This window comes from Dicentrarchus labrax, unplaced genomic scaffold (genome assembly GCF_905237075.1).
Source record: "Dicentrarchus labrax unplaced genomic scaffold, dlabrax2021, whole genome shotgun sequence".
In the NCBI taxonomy this organism is placed as follows: domain Eukaryota; kingdom Metazoa; phylum Chordata; class Actinopteri; family Moronidae; genus Dicentrarchus; species Dicentrarchus labrax.
The window spans coordinates 13,795,516-13,808,200 of record NW_026136709.1 but is presented as its reverse complement, the minus strand read 5'-3'; the positions used below and the strand labels follow the sequence as shown (position 1 = coordinate 13,808,200).

Below are 12,685 nucleotides of genomic sequence, written 5' to 3'. Positions count from 1 at the left end.
TCATGATGATGAGATGTCTGGGCTGTTACGAGGCGTGTCAGAGGTTTAGAGGTCACAGATTAGACGTCACCACCTGCTGAGTTTCCGGTTCTTGGTGCCGTTATTCCACGTCAGATGCTTCAGCTCCTCAGATGGTAAGACCATGCCGCTGTCGCTCTGCTCATCCTGAAGCAAACGTGTAGTTAATGTCATGTACCTTTAAAAGCAAAGATGCATGTGTGTGCATGCAAGCAGAAGGGAAGGTGTGTTTCTTACATCAGGGCTGTCTGGCTCCTCGCAAGGCAGTTCCTCAAATATCTGAAGTGTGGCCACACCCCTCATGTAACTATAGATTAGAGTCACAGTCAACAAAATGGAAATTCCTCTACTTTCTCAACCTTTCCTGTTGTTTCTGAATTTAATTTCAGTTTCTTAACACAGTCTCTCACCCCTTTCACATCTGCACTTGTCATTTTTCTCAATTCTTTTGTATTTATTATACTACAGCAGTTCCTAACAGTACTTGATTACCCACACATACATAACATCTTAAGTCAGGGTGCACTGGATCAGACAACACAAGGTTTTCACTTCCTCGCTCTTGTTTCCTCACCTCAGGTTTGTGACTGCAAGGGGGTTTTCTTTAAAGGTCACACTGCGACCAGGGTCTCCAGTCATGAAAGATCCCAGAGGAATATAATCCTTCCCATCCTGTTCAAGAGAAGGAAGAAACTGGGGTATTTGTAAGACTATTTTTGTGTCTTTGCCTTTTATGTAGCTCATCCTCAGGTTGAGAGCATTAAATAACACATAAACCATAAGCCTGAAGAAGTCACATCTATAGAAATCCTGACCTGCTGAACCCTCGCTTGCAGCAGGTCTCCGAGGGTCTCCACCAGGTTAGTGAAGGTGGGTCGATCTGAGGAACTGGCCTCCCAGCATGCCAGCATCGTGCTGTAACTGCGCACACAAACATACAGCTGTAGTGTTTCACTTTCAATCAAAACACTAACAGTATCGCCACCTGGGTCACATCCGAAGACATGAAGGTTTGAACCGCTCCCTTCCCCTTAAGTGATCTGTGTTTTTCTGTTTACTACATCGCCACCTCCCCTGATGATTTCAATAACACTGTTGTAAACAAATCCACCCACATCTCTGGTGTGCTGTATTCAGGCGCACGCATTCTTGTTCCACCCTTCAGCCTGTGGCAGAACTCTTCATCTATCTGAAGACCAGGGTACGGGGAAGCTCCTGTTAGACAAACACACACACACACACACACACACACACACACACACATCAGTACATCAATATGTGAACAGGTTAAGAATTGAATCAACATTGTCTAAACACGGCTTTAAAAATGTAAAACCATGAGGTATTAGATCACAGTATTTGTTGCAGGGCTTCTGTATTGGATTGCATTTCTGTTATTTTGTCCACTTCTTGTTTATGCTTCGACCAAAGCTTGGTAACACGGCTTCCTACCCAAAGAGAAGATCTCCCACAGCAGAATGCCGTAGGACCACACGTCACTCTGGGTGGTGAACACCTTGTCGAAGATGGACTCTGGAGACATCCACTTGAGAGGGAGGCGGGCCTGTCAGTCAATCAGATCACAGGAGAAGGGATTACAAAAGGACGCTTATGAGGAAACATTTAGTGTTTGGTTGGTTGAAAAGTCGTTAGGCCACAGAGTGATGTTTATTGCTTAATATTTTGAGAACAAGCAACAAGTTTATGAGAGCAGAAGTTAATTAATAAAAAAGTTTATTCAAACTAGACTTGTAAATGTGAATGTATCAGATTTGACATTTTTTGATTTTATGTTCACATTAATAATAATAGATAATTGTTTGTTTCAACCACATAAATAACTACAAATCTTGTCATTTACTGAGAATTTCTTATACAATATAATACAGTTTTTTGCCTGTTATATCTTTTAAGAAAGTAAAAGTTGTTGCAAAAAAAATGCAAAAACTCCTTTTACATATTTCTTATCTGAATTATTTATGACTAGCCTCACTGAGCATATTCATTTTAAAACATGATATACTATTAAAATTCAATACTGGAATTAAATGCTAAAATATCTAATTTGACATATCTAGTAAAAAATGCAATTTTTCCCAGTTGGTTTGATTAGTGTTACTATCAGGTCTACTGGTTGAATGCTTTCAGTGCTAAAACACAAAGAAAACTGAACCCCCAAACTACAGCTTTATTGAGATGTCATCTGTTATTTTATAAAAAAAAAGAAGCAAATCTAATACTTTTCAGATGGGGAATTTAGAACCAGACGGCTCCTGTGTACTCACATCTCCCTTGCGGACGTAGTCGGGGTCTTTGTAGATGTCTCTGGCCAGGCCGAAGTCACAGATCTTGACAACTTTATTGTCAGAAAGCAAGATGTTCCTGGCTGCCAGGTCTCGGTGAATACACTAATGTAGAAACACAGAGTGCACATATAATTACATATACATGAAACACACATGTGTACCTGTATCCGTGCACACACATCGTGTATCAGACCTTGCGAGAGGCCAGAAACTCCATCCCTCGCGCCACCTGGAAGCTGAAGGAGATGAGATCCTCCAGGAATAAAGGAGAGTTGGAGGCAGATTTGGGATCTAGAGGAAGTGCACAGGGATGTAATACAGCAGTTTTATGATGCACAAACACAGGAAAATGTTCATTAAGCTCCTGTCTTACCCATTTGATTCTCTTTCTCGTCTTGTCCATCACACTCTGTTCTAATGTTGCTCTGGCTGAAGGACACACTTCCAACACAACCTGGCCCTCCATCCTTTCCTCCGGCCGGCTGAGATGGGGTGAAATCAGTTCATTGTTAGCAAATGTTATATGAGAAAAGGCTAAAGTGTCTTCTGAGATTTATTGAGATATTCTTAAACATTTTTTTTTCATGACCGAGACCTTTGAGGACACAGTTTTTAGTTATGTCTAAACTTGTAAAGAAATTAAGGAAGTAAACATCCTGCTTGAGTACAGATAACACATTCAGACCTCAAACAGATTGCAGAAGTTAGTTTTTGAGTGTATGATTTTGTAACTGTGTGCAGTTAGGGGGGTAATTTTGTTTTTTTCTCAACTGCAAGAAGATGTGTGACATGGAGGTTCTGTTTTGTGTGACAAACAGTTATCGTGACACCATCTTTCATTGTGCTATTATACTCACTGTGTTGTGCACAAACACCTCTCTCTTGCTCTTCAAGAAGGTAGAAAGATTCCCATAGCAACAGTACTCAACAATGACCATCAGTGGTCCTGCACACACAGAAAATAAACACATATAAAAAAAAGTGTGAAGGCATTAACACACACAAAAATATCTACATAGCTCATAGTGTACCTAAACATGCACAAAATAAGGCACACACACAAACACACACACCTCCTGGCTTGGTGCAGGCTCCCAAAAGGTTGACTACATTCAGATGATGTCCAATGTGGTTGAGGATCTTGAGTTCAGTCATCAGAGCTTTGTGTTCACTGGCTGTAGCTCCCTCTGGTGGACAAAAGTCAGAAAAGAAAATGTACTAATGTTTTTGCACGATTGTGATTTTATTTTCTCAGGATACCAGGGATCCAGTCTTGTACCTTTGAGCATCTTCACGGCCACAGTGCTGCAGCTGGTGGCGTTGTCTATACCAAACGCAGAAGCCTGCATCACCTTACCAAAGGCTCCACGGCCCAGAGGTTTCCCTGAGAGAGAGAGAGAGAGAGAGAGAATGTGGGTGAGACTGACAGGGAGGGAAAGGGAGGTGTGCTTTTGTGTCTAACTGAGCAACTTTATTAATTACTATTATCATCCATCCCGGACGTGAGATAAGACTTTAGACCCCATCAACAGTCCATCTGTCTGAATCCCACCCTGATGATAGTGAGCGCTCATTAGTTCCAGTCAACACAGTTTACACACCCCCTGCTGGAGTTGATTAGCCCTCCACAGACAACACAGACACAAAGTCTGATTAATGGAATGAGAGTCACTCCCAATAATAATCTGATAAGACCTATGAGAAAGTCTTTGTATCTGTTATGTGATCTTGAATACCTTCCCTCTCCCCCATCGTTAGCATGGGCATTCCCGTAATCCTTCACAGTTGAAGTAGATCGCTGGATAAAAACACCAATTTCTTGTATCTTTTACTTTAATGAGATAAAGAACTGTACCTAATTGGAGCCGCTCCCGGGGGAACTCCCATTGGTTGGGGTCATATTGCAATCTCTCACACTGCTCCTCTATTGGCCCCTCTCCGGTGTCCAGAATGATTGACAGGTATTCTGGTTTGGTGTTTGAGCTGTTGGGCTTTGTTGTTGTAAAATAAAAAAAATAAGTCAACATTAAAACACATTCTCAGCTACAGAAAAGACAATGTACAATACCAGTGTTAGTGTAGTATAGTGGAGGTTGTTCTGGGACATTTCATAATATACTAACACACACATTATTGATTTGTTGTTGTTATTTTCCAACATCTGAGATCTTAAATCATGGAGCCAATAAGTATTGTGTTTATGAGGAGGATGTGAGCCACTGTAAACTGAACTGAAACTATATACAGTATATCTCTAATGTATCGTTTTATTGTACCTGAATTATTAATATTTATTATACCTACTTATTCTATTATTTTTAATACATGTCCCAGGTTATGTAAAACATGTGACACATTTAAATCTAATCTAATCTAATCTAATCAGTTCAACATCCAAACGTGTGGTTGTTCTTTATACTGTACTACTTGTACTGATGTGTATGTAAACATGAAAGGGACAAAGGAGGCCTGGAAGATGGGAAATAGATCTGTGTGTAGACACACTTCTGCAGTTTGTATTTACACTGTGGCTAAAACAAACCTACATGTTCTTTAAACTGCAACTGCCTAGAGAAAAACCTGGCAACCACACGTATCCACCAACAAAAACAGATACACTAACTTTCAATAACGCAGTAACAAAACGATGACACGTGAAAAGGGAGAAGGACTGAAACGTTGGCGCTAAAAACACATTTTTTGCTGAACGGATATCATATACATCCCACCAGTAATAGGTCGGTCGAATTATATAGTGAAGCACTTGTATACTTACAAAAGAATCCATAAAATATGTAAAGTATATTTATTTAATTAAACCAGAGAACAACATTTATAGGATATCTTTCACCTGTTTCAGTTTGCGTATGAAGAGTGTGAGCAAAAGCCAGAAGAGAGTGGCCACCACACAGGTGCAGGTGAGCGTGGGAATTTCCAGAAATGAGGCCTCTGAAGCACCTGCACATACACACAAACCACAAATACACATTGGTGCTTGATCAGTTTTAATCTTGTACTTTAATAATTTACTTATTGCACACAAGAAGGCCTGCAGTGAGCTGCACAGGACTTTTATGATCATTCATGGAAATTATAATAAATCATTTTACTCGGGTGCTTGATGCTTTATTTTCTCCACCTTTCCAAATGGGGGCACTGTGTTTTCACCGCACCACAATACACAAACGCTACCACCCACCCTCCTCATTAAATCCCAAGATTATTTATTTTTATTTCTTTAATGTGAACAAGTAGAAATGTTGTCACTACAGTGCGGAGCCTCTTTGAGATGCAGGCAGGGCTCCTCCAGAGGAAATAAAATGGGAGACAGCTTCCTTCCTGGCTTATCAGAACACAGCCACACACAGCCACACACACACACACACACCACACACACACACACATACACACACAGCCACTCCTCTCTCCAGACCCGGACTAGGAAGTACATCCACCTTCTGCTAGGAAGGGTGTTCAAACTGGGGTGTGTAGCAGAACCTTCTGCCTCTTCTGCCATCACCGGACATATGAGTGTGTGTGTGTGTGTGTGTGTGTGTGTGTGTGTGTGTGTGTGTGTGTGTGTGTGAATGAGGAAAACTGAACAAAAGGCTGAAAATGTCCCTCACTGGATTATCTTCAGACCTTCTTTGATCAATGTTTACTCAGAAATTGATAAACAGACGTATCATCTTCCATTAATAGAATTGACACACTGTTCCTCTGTGTATAAATACTACATATAAACAATGTGATATACTGTACTATATGTCTGTACATCCAGATGATACATCTATTTACAGATCTGGGAACAATGGACATTCAGACGTACCCATATAAGGAAGAGTCCTATCTTTGAGAAGAAGTAAACACAGCCAATCAAAGGCAGACATGCTTGGAAAATACAGATACTGACCATTGACCCATATATAGGCAGAGCTCTCTGCAGATCCCCTGTCATTGGTGGCTTGGCACGTATACAGGCCCTGGTCCTCCCCTGTGATTCGATCAATATGGAGGGTCCCATCTTCCGGTGATATCACAATACCTGTGAAGATGGTGGTGCAAAGTCTTAGACACCAGAATACAGATACAGTTTGTATATTTATGTTTTTGTTTTTTTGTTTTTTTACCTGATCCCTGAGACAGAGCACGTTCATCCTTGTACCAGGTGATGGTTGGGGTCGGGACGCCTTCAGAGAGACAGCTGAGGATCACTGAGCTGCTAACGTTGACGGTGCAATCTGTCAAATTATTGAGCAGCACTGGAGGCTCCAAAACTGAAAGAAAGAAAGAAGAAAGAAAAAAAGAAACATGTATACCATGAATAGTAAGAGTGCGGCATTTTACAAGTACATTAACTCAAGTACTGTACTGAAGTATTTCTATTTTATACCACTTTATACTTCAAATCCACTATATTTTTACTCCACTACATTTATCTCTTAGCTTTAGTCACTTTCTAGATTAAGAATTAATTATAATATGATTACAGTAACAGTTAGAGTGAACCAAAACAGTCAATAAATGGGCCAGAAAACCAAATAAATTAGCTAAAAGATGGTAACAGCTGCTTTAATGACATTTGCTGTTAGTGCTTCTACTTCAAGTTTGAATAGAGGACTTTTACTTTACGGTATTTCTACTTTTAGTAAAGTAAATAATTTGAAAATGTCTTCCTCCCCTGCAAATTACCTAAAAGAATATCGTGTTTACATTTTCCCAGTGCAGTTGTAGTTATTTATAGACTCAAGTGAAACCAGGGCTATTTTTTCCCACAGTTTTCTGGACCAGTGCCACTTTTGGACAATAATTGTGCAATGTTAGTGACACAATTTTCCAGGAGACTGGCCTCAGCTTCAACCTGTGAGTCAGCTGACATTTGGGTTCTCTTGGGCCCCTTACTCACCCTGAAACACCCGGCAACACACATTTCTAAAAAGCCACAACAATGTAGTATTTCATCATGTGGACAGTTGATGGCCTATGAGTGCACACAATGAGTTACATGCAGATTTTTTTAGTTTCCTTCTCGTGGACTATAATTACACCACACAATGGTGACACACTATAATTAGACCAGATGAGTCCTTGCTCCCTGAATCTCTCTAATCCCCATGTTTTAATTTGTATCTCCATTCTTCCTCTTTTTCTCTCCTTTTAGCTCCACCACTTCTCTCTTTCTGGTCACCCTGTCTCTTTAGTAATTCCCTCGTGGAGGTCCTGAGGGAGGAAGTTGACGTATTGGGCCCTGATTGTGTAAAGAACAGCAGTAAAAGACATGAAGAAAAGTCACTTAACCAAGGCGACTGATTGTTGTTTCCTCTATCTTCCTCCACGACAACAATTGATGATTGTCCACGGGGGCTAGGGCCTGACAGTGTCTGATTGGCTGATTGTTCCTCCGGCCCTGTGTGGGGGCCTGTAAATGTGGCATTGTGGGAAGTGCCATTGTGTGCTCTTCCTCCAGACAAGAGCTCATTCCCACGTGAAAGAGGTGCTGAGCTGGAGAGCAAGAGCAAAGGCAGGGTGGGGCCCCAGGAAGTCAAGGGGACCCAATTCCCAAGCAGCGAAACTCTGTGAGAGTGTGTAGGTGTTTGTTTGTTTGTATGTATGGGCAACATATGTGCACAGAAAACATGGGGAGGCCTGACGCTTTAATCTGTGTTTGAAGAGCCACAAATTCAAGGTCCTGACCACAACTTACTTGGGGCGCTGAGACAATACATATCCTTAATCGGTGGAATATGAGAAGGCCCTTGTTCCGCTCTGGAACCCCTGAGTAATTCAGCCCCATGAGGACGTATTCAATTCTTGCACACCATGATTTGTATGGAGGCAAAGAAAGACTAACGTGTTTTGAAGTTCATATACTTGAAGGCTGAAGTTAAAATAGCACAGAATCTAAAGCTAAAGTATTCCACTTTTAAAAATCTTTTATGGGATTTGAATTCCTGCTTCTAAAAAATCAAGTAAAAGAAATCAAGCTACTAAAATTGGATTTATTAAATGAGAGTGCCAAAATTGAATGAAGAATTTAAACTTGAACGTCCAGACTACCAATCAGACTTCTGTCCTATCTGGTTACATTCTGTCAGTCATATGACCTGAGCTAAATAATGCTGTAATTAGTGACTAGATATCACTGGACACCATCCCCTGTTTGAATCTGTAAACTTCAGGAAATAAAACTTTGAGAGACAAATTGAAATTATGAATATAAATTATAAATGATATATATTTTTCTATACATTGTAGAGTTAGATGTTAGAAATTTGATTGCTTATAAAATTTCAAATGATTATGGCCCTTCATTGGTTCCATAGTTTAATTGTTATTTGTTTGTGATTTTTTTATTTCGTTGATCTTTTGTTTTGATGTTTTGAGATAAATGTTTTTAATTGTGATGCACTTTGTAACTTTTGTTTGGAAAAGTGCATTATAAATAAATCCATATGTACTTGCTCACTTATTTCTTGTAGAAAAAAAGCTACAAAAAAGGACAACAAGCTAAAAACACAATAAAAAAAATATAATATAATATAATATAAATAAAATATAAAATAAACAATACTGATTATAGATGTTGAAGAGAAAGATGATGCTCCTTAATTTACGACCACTCACTTGTGACCACCACCTGTGTGTCCAGGTGTGTCTCATGTCCGGTGATGAGGTGGCGGGCGGAGCATCTGTAGGCTCCGGAGTCTCTGGCCGTCAGGTTGCTTAGCAACAGGACCAGAGAGATGGAGAGCTCTCCTGACACGAGCCGCTGGCCAATCAAGGCAGGGCTGCGGGGATGGGCATCCTCTGTGTCGTTCACCCGTTGCCACGACAACGCCGTGTACAGGTACTTATTGGCCACACATGTGAGATGGTGGTCTCCACCCTCTCTCGGTTCCTCCCCCTGGCTCACACTGAAGCCTCCTGGGACGTCTGGGAGGAGGGAGGGGAGGGGAGGGGAGGAGGGGGGAACCAGAGAAGAGATGGATTGATGGGGAAGGAGAGGTGAGGGAGAGGGAACATGAACAAAATATAAACCTTCACTGATCTTCTGCTTGATGAATGAGCCCTCTCAGTTTCTCGACATGCGAACTGCAGATCCTGTCAGGTGCCTGAAACCAGGAGAGCTGATTCGACCAATCTTCCACTTTTGTAACCTTTGACGACAATGTTGAATGGCTATTGTGGGTAAAAGCAGCTAGTGGAATACAGTGAAAAGGCTTTTTATTTACTTTAGCCATTTGAAACTTCCCGTGGAAACGGCTCGAGAGTTTCCTGATGGCAGATAGTGTTTATCTTTCCCGAACACCCCAAGGCCTCCCGAAATAAAACGGACCTGCCAGTCCAAGGAAGTGCGCTGCACGGGGAAGTGGAACGATAAGAGCCTCAGGTTCCTGTTTCGCTCTTGCTCACACACTAAGAGCTCAGCACAGTCTTACGCACAGACACATACACACTCATGCACACACTCAAAAAAAGAATAGACACAAAATAACCTTAACCTGTATTCCTAATAACAAATCTAACCTCACACCACGCACAAAAACTACAGTATGTATCCAAAGCACGTAGACTTCTCTGCTCTGCCAAGTATTTCCACCTACATCAATGTGTGTGTTACTTCTTCAGTGACAAATGCACGTTCATAAATGTGCATTTTAGAGTATGTAAAATATCTGTTCTTGTGGCTTGTGTCTGTATAGTACTGATTGTCACTGAAAATGCTCAAATTTGTTACCATATAGCAATTTTCTTTTCCAAATAGCCTTTAAGACATTTTAAAGTTAGATTTCTTCAATATAAAACAAAGTAAACACACTTTGATTTGTGACATATTGGTGTATAGTACTGAAGCAGCTGCTGCCCCATCACCCCTGGTTCTTTCTCAACTCCAGTTTGAGCTCTGATATCTGTTGCTCTGGAGCGTAACGCTCTTTTTACAGCAGTGTGTCTGTGCACGTCTCTGACACTGCGTCTCCTCGACCTGAACACGGCTGTAACCCCTACATATACAGTCTACAGCAGCGGTGCAGTGCAGGTACCTATTTTTCAGTCTGCATCGGGTTTAACCACTTCATATTGTTTTTTCCTAGGAAGCCAAAGACATGACAAACAAGTGGATTGAGTGTTGTTTGCAAAATCTGCATCTCTTCTGTTAATTTCATGTTTATTTTGCCAGTACTGCCTCCAACATAGGAAAGTGTGTTAAATCTCATAAATATTGTGAAAGTCTAACTAAAGGCTAACTGTGCATGAGTAGGTGTATGAGTGTGTGGTGTGAAAGCAAATCACAAGATAAATGATGCATGTCACAATGAACGGTTAGTTTCTAGTTTCAGTCTGACATTGAGATGTTTTGAGGCGGTTCTGGCGTACATCCTTTCTATGAGTTTCAGGTTGACAAAGATGATGAAAACTAAGATAAAATATCAGTACACAAATATTTTTGCTAAGCCAACAATGACAAAGCATTAAGTGGATCAGCTGATATCAGCCTAATCAACCAGGAGGGACTGGGAGTAAAGTGATCGACACTAGTAAGAAACTACTTAGTTAGAAGTTTCAGGGGAGTGAAACTTACTGTAATTTCATATCTAAGCCATCAGAAAAAATTCCCAGAAGTGGGCAAGAACAAACAACGCCCATCTGAGGAGATGATTCAACTTTTGGGATCACCTGTGACATAGAAGTGAAGGTCTAGCTGGTCTGTGCCTGCAGAGTTGGAGGCAACGCAGCGATACACTCCGGACACAAAGGCCTCTGCCACAGTCAGGACACCCACCGTCTATGGAAGCACAAACATCCGCATGAGCAACCCGGCACTTAACACACCATGGAAAACAGGCACACACGAACACACACACACACACACACACACACACACACACACACACACACACACACACACACACACACACACACACACACACACACACACATTCATGTTAGGTTCAGGCTCGTTACCTCTGCCACTGATGGCAGGAATCATATTTTCCATGGGCCCACTAAGCAGACAATAGGGGTCTCTGAGCCAGACCTCCTGCCTACTTCCAACTCAGTGGACAGCTCAACATGCAAGCTGTCGATAAGTGTTAATATAGGTGTGTGTGTGTGTGTGTGTGTATGTGTGAGAGAGAGAGAAGTGACCAAAGAAGGAAAGTAAAAGCAAACAGTGAGATGATCCTGTGAGTGCAATATTTCTAGCACTGCAAACTGTACAGTGAAGCTTCCCTGATGTCTTTGATTGTAACATATCTACTCAGATTGATGCATTTTTGGTATATTTTCATCAAAGAATCTGCTGATACCTTCAATTAAAATGCTTTTCCAGGACAAACTGTAGTTAATGTACCTTTTAGCTCATCCACATCATGATGCTTTTTGTGTTTTTAACCACAATTTCAACTGCATAGGGCCACTAAGAATCCTGTTACTACCCCAAAGTAGCTCTTCTGTCAGTCACGGTGTGTATTTCAGTGCTTCACCTACCTTCTTCTTCCCCTGGAGCACTTCCTGTCTGTGCGTAACACTCAGGATGTGGTTGCTTGTGGACGTGGCGGGGACTCTTTCTGTCACAGGGCTCCATAGCAAGGAGGATGTTGGACACACACACCTTGAAGAAGGGAGAGGAAGAGGAGGAGGACGAGGAGAGGGACAGGGACTCAGCTGTGTTGACACAAGTCATTTTATGCTCCCTCCAGGTGTGTGTGTGTGTGTGTGTGTGTGTGTGTGTGGGTGGGTGTTTTTCTCAGCTGTGTTCGGCAGGAGGAAGACCAGAACATCAGGGACAATGTTTGATCATCGCTGCTTGATGTTATCTTCAACCTAATTCACATAATCATCATCCCCAAACCATTTTTATCAATAGCATCACGTCCTTCTACCCTACCCAGTCCTGCTGGCTGACAATAGTGGATCTTTCGAGTGCTATGTAATGCTGGATTGTTCATCTATTGAGGATGCAGAGGTGGTATTGTCATCCCGTGGATCAACTTCCTTCCATTCTTAACAAATCATCCACACATTTCCAGGACAAGAGTTCCTGTCCCTCACAAGTCTAAATCCATAGATTACACACCAGTGGGGCTGTGGGAACTGGAGTGAAGGCAAGCTGCTTTGTGGTTTATTTATGCGTAACTCCTTATGATGAAAAGCTCTGAAATCTTACAGGAGGTGGGGAAAAACACACAATGCTGGATGGATTAGTTTTAGAGTTGAGGGAAAAGATGTATCAGAGGAGATGAAATGTGTGTTCTATATTTCATCTGCTGCTTCATGTCTCCAAACAAAAGATTCAGATGTATTTGAATAATATTTATTTATCTGTATCAAATATGATGATACATTTAATGTAATGAACT

The 12,685-nt window shown here is 41.3% G+C and overlaps 1 protein-coding gene across 2 annotated transcripts in view; it reads right to left on the bottom strand.

The window, feature by feature from the left end:
• The window catches only part of flt1 (fms related receptor tyrosine kinase 1), a 33,314-nt gene that overhangs the window by 2,092 nt on the left and 18,537 nt on the right, over nucleotides 1–12,685 (bottom strand). For both annotated transcript variants that reach the window (XM_051410149.1, XM_051410150.1), the window contains exons 11-29: nucleotides 11,814–11,937; nucleotides 11,001–11,109; nucleotides 8,949–9,257; nucleotides 6,455–6,601; nucleotides 6,238–6,369; nucleotides 5,176–5,282; nucleotides 4,180–4,315; nucleotides 3,604–3,708; nucleotides 3,398–3,511; nucleotides 3,182–3,270; nucleotides 2,698–2,806; nucleotides 2,518–2,615; nucleotides 2,304–2,426; nucleotides 1,471–1,582; nucleotides 1,134–1,233; nucleotides 834–939; nucleotides 593–690; nucleotides 256–325; nucleotides 74–165 (exon numbers count right to left, since the gene is read on the bottom strand). In XM_051410149.1, coding sequence (XP_051266109.1) covers nucleotides 74–165; nucleotides 256–325; nucleotides 593–690; nucleotides 834–939; nucleotides 1,134–1,233; nucleotides 1,471–1,582; nucleotides 2,304–2,426; nucleotides 2,518–2,615; nucleotides 2,698–2,806; nucleotides 3,182–3,270; nucleotides 3,398–3,511; nucleotides 3,604–3,708; nucleotides 4,180–4,315; nucleotides 5,176–5,282; nucleotides 6,238–6,369; nucleotides 6,455–6,601; nucleotides 8,949–9,257; nucleotides 11,001–11,109; nucleotides 11,814–11,937 — 2,280 coding nt within the window. The remainder of the gene's footprint in view (nucleotides 1–73; nucleotides 166–255; nucleotides 326–592; nucleotides 691–833; nucleotides 940–1,133; nucleotides 1,234–1,470; nucleotides 1,583–2,303; nucleotides 2,427–2,517; nucleotides 2,616–2,697; nucleotides 2,807–3,181; nucleotides 3,271–3,397; nucleotides 3,512–3,603; nucleotides 3,709–4,179; nucleotides 4,316–5,175; nucleotides 5,283–6,237; nucleotides 6,370–6,454; nucleotides 6,602–8,948; nucleotides 9,258–11,000; nucleotides 11,110–11,813; nucleotides 11,938–12,685) is intronic.